At 36.5% G+C, this 9,203-nt stretch overlaps 1 protein-coding gene across 2 annotated transcripts; it reads left to right on the forward strand.

Moving 5' to 3' along the window:
• The first annotated feature begins 140 nt into the window (after positions 1–140).
• NMRK1 (nicotinamide riboside kinase 1) lies at positions 141–8,919 on the forward strand. 2 transcript variants are annotated; one of them, XM_018920588.3, is made up of 9 exons: positions 141–280; positions 2,218–2,277; positions 2,700–2,790; positions 3,406–3,454; positions 4,843–5,005; positions 5,084–5,155; positions 6,124–6,233; positions 7,155–7,244; positions 7,610–8,919. In XM_018920588.3, exons 2-9 carry the CDS (start codon positions 2,249–2,251, stop codon positions 7,627–7,629), a joined length of 624 nt encoding a protein of 207 aa, XP_018776133.1. In that variant the 5' UTR covers positions 141–280; positions 2,218–2,248; the 3' UTR covers positions 7,630–8,919. The 2 variants fall into 2 exon arrangements, with proteins under 2 accessions (XP_018776133.1, XP_050842850.1); XM_050986893.1 differs by lacking the exons at positions 7,155–7,244; positions 7,610–8,919 and adding an exon at positions 6,503–7,148.
• The last annotated feature ends 284 nt before the right edge of the window (positions 8,920–9,203 follow it).

Genomic DNA, 9,203 nt, shown 5'->3' on the forward strand with positions numbered 1-9,203 from the left:
GGCGGGCGCGCCCCGCTCAGCTCCGTGACAGGACGCAGGAGGCTGCTGCTCCGCCTGCGCGGAGCTTTGCTGGCGGAAGGATGTGCTCCTAGCACCCTCGCGGCGTGGTTGAAGTTAAGTGCGACCTCCGGAGGCGCTGAAGTTTGGAAGTTGGCAACTGGTGGAGAGGCGGCCGAGAACCTCCGCCAGCCCCGCTGTGTGGGCCCGTAGCTGTGAGAGACGCTCCCGGTCCGGGCCCGGTGCGCCTGGGGGTGGCCCCGTGCGTGGGAGCGTTGCCGCGGTATGCCCTTAAAAATGGGGTGACTGCAGTGATGTGCTAGCGCTGCCACGGGGTTTGTGCTCTATTTAAAGAGACAAATTGACCCCAGCTAGAGTAGTGTAGGATTTCTGTGTTGCAACATTTGTGACAAATTTTCTTTTGAAATTTGTTTTACCCGTTACTCAGGGCGGCAGAAGAGTTCGTGTGTTTTTTTATGATGGTATTTTTTGCCGCAGTCTGGGATTAATTTGTATGTAGACAATGACATAAGTTAAAAGTCCAAAGGTGGACGTGTTTGTGCGGTTTGTTGCATAACACCCTTTGTGGGACAAAGGGTAATCCTCTGCAACACAAACGTTACTGATGACTTTTGGAAATTAGCTTTTTAATCTTATTTTTAAAGTAGCCTGAGTATCATCACTTCTTAAGAGAAAATTATCTGTCTTCCCTCTTTGAATTGCTAGCCAGTACTATGAGCATTCAACGCATCACTGAATTTGAAAATTTTAATATTCCTAGAAAACCAATGTGTACTAACTTAAAAAACTCACAAATGCCAACTACTGTAGATAAGCAGCACCATTGCAAAGCAATGGCTGTCATACGAGTGATGTCTTGGACTAGTCGATATGTCTTTTGGTTTTTTTTGGTTTTTTTTTTTTTTTTTGGTTTTTTTTTTAACATAACCATTCTTTAAAAAGCATGTGAAGATCATATCATAGACATGTGAAACAGTGGAACTTCCAGTCATTGCACCAAATGCAAGAGGGTTATATTATTTTAGGCTCTACATGTGTCTAAAACCTACTTCCACAGTAACAATGTGGTTTTGTTTTCGTACTGATGCCCTTTAACAGTCTTTTTCCTAGTACAGTACAGATAGTTGTTTGTTGGGGCCAGGGAGAGTTTTACGTGCTCAGTCCTTTCATAGGTCTCACCTTCCTAGGCATGACTCAGGAGGATAGAGCAGGTGAAAAAAGGGGTGTTTGCATGTGGGTAAATTGTTATAAAATGATGAAACTGAAAACAAAACATTGTTTCCCCCGTCTTTTGCAGAACTCAGCTGCAGTATTTTTCCAGGATAGTTCACTGTGTAGTCGGCAAACACCCATTCCAGAAGAAAGTTCAGGGCAATGAGCTGGGGCAAGGCAGTAATTGTGTCTTCTGGCACCTCGGACTATACTGAAGGTGTTAAGGCAGTCAGAGCCTCAGAGTTGGTGGGATATGGTGGAAGCAGCAGGGATATGGTGGACAAATTAACGTTTAGAGTTTACTCTTCGATCTTTTCAGGAGAAAATCAAGTGCTACCTAGTCCTTCTCAATGCTAAGTCAGCTAGGATGGTTAAACTGCCCTTGCAGTAGTTTTAATGCTTCCAGATGAATCTGTGGTGGGGCAGAGGAGGAGGATTTGTGTGGTTTGTGCTGTTAATACCCTCAGAACGGAGTGGTGAATAACACAGTGAATATTACATTGCTGAAACCAGGTTCATAAAAGAGTTTCTGAACATAATCTTTGTTACAAGTCTTCATGAAATTTTAAAACATCTTTTCTCCTCAGCATGCCACTTGTTTATCTCTTAATGATTTTGTTTGTTTTGACACCACAGCTTCTGCTTACTAGTCTTTTTTATTGTTAATGCCTGAGCTAGTGATCATGCTTTTCTTCAGGAACTTGTATGATATTAACATTGTTAGAATTGAGTCTCCCACAGTTCCTTTCAAATTATTAAAATAGTGTTAAAAATAAAGTGCATTGGAATTTAAGAAGGGGCATATATACTGTAGGTTTTTTCTTAGCATTAGAACAAGCAGCTGAGATTCTGACTGTACCTTTGCAAAAAGAAAAATGATGGACAACAGAAAGAAGATAAATTAACTGTATAATTGGTGTTTCTTAATACCATAGTTGCCTTCTTTTTCCTGAATTAAGATTTTTCACTGGCTGTTGTTTTTGACAGTAAAAAGGAAGAACTAAGGAGAAAACAAACTATGAAAGTATTGGTTATTGGCCTTGGGGGGTAAGTTATACAGAATTAAATTTCCTCTACAGCTTAAGACTAGTCTTCTTCTCAGAATGATGTGATGTAACTTCTATTTCTGAATACATTTTTTTTTAAACTGGATTACAAATGCAACATATAATTGTATAGTTTTTTAGCACGTAACTCTTAGTAAATTGTTCTGTGTCAGTTGGAGACCTCAGGTGCAGGTGTCTGTAGCATCTTTCTTGGCACTGCTTGATTTACTGTACTGATTATTGAAAACTGATGGAACATGCCAGAAAATTTATAGAGGTAGAGAGTATTTAATGTGACTAAAATTTGGGGGAAGTTGTATTGTTTATTTGCATATAACTATACAGAAATGTATGTGTGAGCTTGTACATATGTTCAAAAGATAAGTTTTTGCCTTGGTGAACTTTTTGCAATTTTTTTAACAGCGTAACAAATGGAGGGAAAACAACTCTAGCAGAAAAACTTAAGGATATGCTTCCCAACTGTGATATAATCTCTCAAGATGACTTCTTTAAGGTATCCGTTTTAATGGAAAAACCTGATACGTAAAAGTATGCTTGAGTAGATTTCAATTATTTTTTCGGTTCTCCTGTTGGTGAACTTTTAAAATTGGTGCTGCTTAAAGTAATATTAATTTCATAAGAATCGTAAAATGAGCACTGGGTAACTGAAATTTAAGTGGCCAAACTACTGAATATACTCAGGCAAAAGAAATTTCCTGGTTTTTTTGCCATTCTTTTAAAATAAGGCATGGGTGTATGATGGATGAATTTTTCAAGATCCTTTTTTCCTAATGAGTTTAATCATACTGTCTTAAACCTACATCCCTACAACCATAAGTAGTTCTTTGTCTCCCAAATCAAAAAAGGAAAACAGCTAGTGTTTTGTTGCACTTTTCTCAAGTAAAACTCAAATGAATTTAAGTAATATGATTTGCAGTGTTTGTTGTTCTAGATTAAATAAAGTTTTTGTAGTGTATTTTAACAGTTGTTTACATCAGTTTAATGATGAAGATAAATTTAATTGGATACAAAAGTGTATAACCCTTATGTTTATAAACAGAGTATGTATCTCTAAGCATGATGGTCATAAAAGCAAACTTGAAAAAATTAAATTTTTTTCCCCCTTCAGCCAGAGTCTGAAGTAGAAACAGATGAACGTGGATTTAAGCTGTATGATGGTCAGTAACTCTGATGCACTGCTTTTGAACATTGTACTGAAATTATTGTACTGAGCTTCAACACTTTTTCCACTCCATCCCCTCACTCGCTTCTCTTTCAAGCAAGGCAGTAAACAAGTGGTTGCTTCAGAGCAATCCCTCTCTTAATTTCCTTCAGCTCACTGAGATACTTAAGCAAATTTGCTTAACAAGTAAATAGCTCAAGCTAGGGCTTTGTCTTTCCTCTTCTCTTTTGAATCTTTTCCTCTGTTTCTTCACTTGTGTCTGGTTTAGTAGCAAATGGTATGGTTCTGTTAGAAGTCTTGGCTTGCAGTACTGCCATGAGCTTAATCTCATCACTTGGTAATAGCCCTTTTTTTCTGCTTTTGCTGGTGAGCTCATGGGATATCATACTGGGTTTTCCAAGTCAGTCAAAACTTAGGTGTATCCTGACACCTTTATTTGATGTCAGATCTCACATAAAGAACATATATTTTTAAATTCATGATTAATGCTAGCTCAATTTATTCTTAGAGACGTCTAGATCCAAATCCACTTTAGGGCAGTGTTTTGTGTCAGGTCATATCTACTTGTAAACAATTGCTTGGTTAATAGCTAATCTCTGTTGATACTTTGTGATCACAAAATGTATTGCTGAGAATATTGGTCAGACACTTCAATTGTACCTGAAGACTGGTCATTACCAGCTATGCAATCTTTGGCTTGACTTCTAGACTTAATGTAAAGGGAATATGAAACTGCAGGGATAAAACAGACATTCAAATATCCAGGTTTAATGCTGCTCTTAAAAGCTCTTTAAAAATGTGTTTGCTGTTATGGTATCCTAAAGCTACCTTGTTTCTACTGTTCAATACTTCCGCAATATATTCTTGTGTGTCTACAGACAAAAACAGGTGTTACATTGTGCTGTTTCGCTTTGTACACCATGGCCCTTTAACTCTCTCTCTGCCCACCTGATGAGCCTTGTAAAACGTCAAAGCAAAAAATGCCGAGCATCTACTCCCCCCTCTGACAACTGACAAAATGGTGGAGGTCTCAGGATTAGTCAAGTTTTACAAGTTTTGTGAAAGCAGAGAGCAGTCCCTGAAGTTTCTGTCATGAAGTCAAAAGCTGTGAATTCTGTTCAGACAATACTAGATGCCGTAAAGTTCAGAGAGACTACACCCAACAGAAATACTCCAATCCTGGTACAAGCTTTGGTTTTGGGAAATCATCAATAGCAAACGCAGAACTACGGATATAATCCGTAATAATTCTGCGGTAATCCTGTTCCCCTTTGTTTAAATTTCTACGTAGATTATTACTGATTAACGTAGGGATACTTAAGGGATTTTTATTCTTTTCTTATTCTTTGTTTTTAAGGGATGTTTAACTTTGTTTTCATCTAGTACTTGATGCCCTCTACATGGATGAAATGGTGACAAGTATTCGCAATTGGATGAAAAGCCCAGCAAGCTCAGGTGTTGTGACAGAAGAGCCAGAGAATACATGTGACAATCTGAAAAATGTGTATATTTTGATTGTGGAAGGCTTCCTCCTGTACAATTATGAGTAAGCAGTAATATGTAACCTGGTAAATAAAAAGCTACCCTCAAATGGAAGAGGGAACTAAATATGTTATTATCTTAGGCCACTTAATGAACTATGGAATAGAAGATATTTTTTGACCCTTCCATATGAAGAGTGCAAAAGGAGAAGGAGGTAAGATTATTGATTTCTTGTTTAAAAAGAGTCGCTGCACCCCCTGAACTGAGGTGGTCCTTTTATACTCGCTTTTCTTCACTGCTTGCAAAATGTAAGCTATTAAGATCATCTATCCTCTCTTTGCTAGTTTGAGGTTTGTTTAATTTGCTTTTCATTTTAAAGCACATGGCTATTAAAGTATTAAGTGCTTTGCAAACACTAAAAAGAGAATTTGTTGTCATGAAAATGATTTAATTCCTCATTGCATAGTTGAGTAAAACTATGTTTAAAATGAGAAATGTTGAAAAAAATAATAAGCACTCTTATTCTTGGTTAAATACAGTTAACTGATGATTATTCTTAGAGTAACAATGTTCACATGCGGGTTAAGTGTATGGGGTTTTTTAGACTATCCATTAATTTTACTGTGGATCTAAACTAGATTATTGAGCCAGGGTCTGACTTGCCTCTAAATTTGGAGTAATACTGTATGCTTGGAATAATATATGTGCACAAAGTCAGAATCTGCTGGCTGAGTGAAAAAATCTTCTATTCAACTGGCTGTGGGTGGTACCTCTTTCTTGGTTTCTCACTAGACTCACCTAAGACTTCAGTGTGCAGAATGGAAGAGTCTAGACTAAACAACTAGTCATTTAAAGCTTGAGACACCTATATACCTAGTAAATAGACAAAAAGTAGATTATTTTGGTAGTAGTGTCAATATTGTTTAATTTACCTGCAATACCTTTTACAAAATTAAAACCACCAAACTTGTATTAAATGTGGTTTGATTGGCAGAAATAAGTATGATAGCAAAAGACAGCAGAAATTCATGTCACAGATTGAATTAAAACAAAAGAGCCTTCTTGGCTCCAACAAAACTACAGCCAATATTTTTTTATTTTGGATGAAAGCTGTTATTTAACCAGTTGATGCTAGGGAAAAATTTAAAACTTATATGGGAACGCATATGTATTTTTGTGTAGCACCAGAGTCTATCAGCCAGCAGATACACCAGGGTACTTCGATGGACATGTGTGGCCTATGTATTTGAAATATAAAAATGAATTGGAAGAGAATACAAGTATGCAAGTTGGTATGGTATCCTTAATTTTTAACTTACAAAATGCTTAAGTGTGCTACTTGTGCAGTTTTTGTTTAATTGTGGGATTTAAAAAAAAAATTCTTTAGATATTTTTGTGGCACTTACTAGGTTTTGATGTTTCTGTTAGTTTATATCTCAAGCCTATAGGGATTTTGCATTTGTTATTTAATAATGAAAATTAGGAAGTTGAACAATGGAAATGTTCTGATTACTAATTAAGTCAACTTAACTTGTTAAATAATACACTTCTGTCTAACTAGGAAGTTTCTGAGATGATAGCTGATGCACTGGCAGAGTTCTTCAGAACAAAACTGAAATCCTGGTGAAGATACTTTCTAGGTGCTGACTGTCCACGCTAGAGTCACCAGTTTTGCATGGGAAGTGTCAAAGCTGGGCCAGCTGTTGGGGCAGTGTTTGTGTGATGTTCACACTTACACAGCTCTTGGACTAGCTGCTTCTGGAGTGGGGCCAGAGGGAAGGGGAGGGAAGTTGGGTGGCCTCTTCATCATTAGCACACTGCTTCTTGCTGTGCAGTAAGAATAAGAACTGCAGTGCTCTTCCGGAGCTTGCTCAAAGGCTGAAACTGAGGAACTTGAAATTATCTACTGCAGAGAGACCTTTTTGCCAAATTATTCCATTGCTTCACTGCCTTCACATAATTACCATTACACTTATGGAGACTTCTGTACCACAAAAAATTATAAATGAATTATTAACTAGAATTATTTTACATTATGTTGGCGTTTTTAACCTGTAAAACAAATTTGGGGAAGAGAAAAATGGGAGGTACTGTTCATGTTATTTTTTTTTCCTTCTCTTCTGATGGCATCTATAGGAATACTGAAAACTTTGCCAATTGCCATTACAGATAGCTGGCACAGAACTCATGAACACTTCTTTTTTCTTCCTCAGATTATTTGGATGGAACAAAATCCCAAGAGGAGCTTTTATCCTATCTGTATAGTGATATAATACAGGAATTAAACAAGCTGAGGGAAGAAAGTAAGTAATGTTACTGGAAATTGAATCTATGTATTCTATTCCATATTAACAAAAAGCTAATAGTTTTGTTTGAAAGTACTACAAGAATTATAGAGATCTATATTTCTTTATGTACTACAATACCACGTTTGCTCATTACTCTGAGCCAATTTCAGTTAAAACTGTGAGTTCCTTGAAATGGGATGTTCTAAGATCATAGTTGAATTACTTAATGATAAAATAATAATAAAAAACGTGGAAGAGAATGAATATGGGATAAAACATGAATGAAAACAAATGTGTTAGTGGAATTAGGTTATCACTAATGTACAGTGATGTTGCTTGCAAACACTGCAGATTAGATACATACTTTATATTTATTTTAGATCAGCAGGTCACATCATGACATTGTAGAAAGCCTCGGTTCCATTTGATATGACATTTGATATGAGTTGAAAACACCAAGACTGTCATACGTGGCAAGCCAACCAACTGAGCAAATGCTGTGTGTATGACCATAATGCTACTTCATATAACACAAGAGATTTTGTAAGTAATTGTTAACTCTCTCTCGGGTATAGAGACACAGGCTCCATTTAGGAGTGAGTATGAAGTGTGTTCTTGAAATTTCCATTTAGGAGTATGAAGTGTGTTCTTGAAATTTCCTTTAATTGATCCTGCTTTGGCTGAGCTTTAAATCTGATTGAATGTGTACATTTTAAAGAACCTGAAGATTTTGTGCATGAACCTAAACCATAAAGATGCACTTCTGTTGGATTAATAAGTATATCTGAACATGGATGACTGCAATTTGAAATGATTGTATAGGAATGACAGTGATTGCCTCTAATATTCTTAGGAGCTTATTATCACTGATAAACAGGCTCAGAGAAACTAGCTGTGTAAGTTATGTAAGTTTATGTAAGTTGTTATGCTGCTTATTCAGTAACTGAATACATCACAGCTAGGCTTATTTAGACTTGCTAAATACTTCTCTGGTGTTTGCACTATAATCTTTGTGTTGTGTATTCTTTAAAACAGTTGGGAATAGATGTTAACAAAATGAAAACAAACCTGAAGAGGACTCAGATTGTTGGAAAAAGGTGGGGAAATAAGATGTAGAGAATGGAGATGCATCATTAACAAGATATAGTACATATATTGCGCAGAGATTGACTAGGATGGCACAGACAACTAGGTAATAAATCCATGCTTCAGGGAGAAAGAAGGAAGAAATAATTGTTATTAATATTTGTAATTCACATTGAAAGTGAAGTGAAACTGAAATGTTGTGAATGGAATGTTCGGAAAGCAGGAATGCCAAATATGAAAGCTTTGATATAGAATTTGTGTATATATATTTATGCAAACTAGGAAATTGCATCATATTTTGTTGCTGAATAAATAATGTCTTAACTCTTACATTTTCTAGACAATAGGTTACATTTTAAAGAGCCAGAATAAAAATAAAACCACAGACATGGAAAGGAAAGGATGGATTTTATTGCTTGATATGTAACAGCTGAACTGGTCAGTGATTGAAATGTAGTATTTTATAGTAAAAGTCCTAAATCTATGTATAAGAAAAAAGATGTCATCAGATTACAGCTGTGTTTAGCTGTGTTTAAAACAAAGTGTTTCGAAATATAATTTTGTATTATTATTTTGCACTAAAAATTCATCTTGCATTTGCTCATATGCTGTGATTGGACTGTCTGACTTTAAACTGTATTTTTGTTTTTATTTCCCTATGGAAAGGATACAATTGCAAGAGGTTAGCTAATGCATGGAGTGGTTGTGGTGGGCTGACCTTGGCTATCCACCAAAACTGCTCTATTATTTGCCCCTCCTCAACAGGAGAGGGGGAAAAATGGAATGGAATTGGATCTTGACTCATGCATCAAGATAAGGACAGGAAAATCACTCAGCAGTTACTCACATGCAGTAAAAACAGATGTGGTTTTGGGAAATTATTTGAAT

The sequence above is a fragment of the Serinus canaria genome, chromosome Z (genome assembly GCF_022539315.1).
Source record: "Serinus canaria isolate serCan28SL12 chromosome Z, serCan2020, whole genome shotgun sequence".
Lineage (NCBI taxonomy): Eukaryota > Metazoa > Chordata > Aves > Passeriformes > Fringillidae > Serinus > Serinus canaria.

Coding starts and splice junctions, on each gene's coding strand:
- NMRK1 (XM_018920588.3), top strand. CDS start 2,249: ATGAAAGTATTGGTTATTGGCCTTGGGGG. Junction 2,791..3,405: donor CTCAAGATGACTTCTTTAAG/GTATCCGTTTTA, acceptor TTCCCCCTTCAG/CCAGAGTCTGAAGTAGAAAC. Junction 3,455..4,842: donor TGGATTTAAGCTGTATGATG/GTCAGTAACTCT, acceptor GTTTTCATCTAG/TACTTGATGCCCTCTACATG.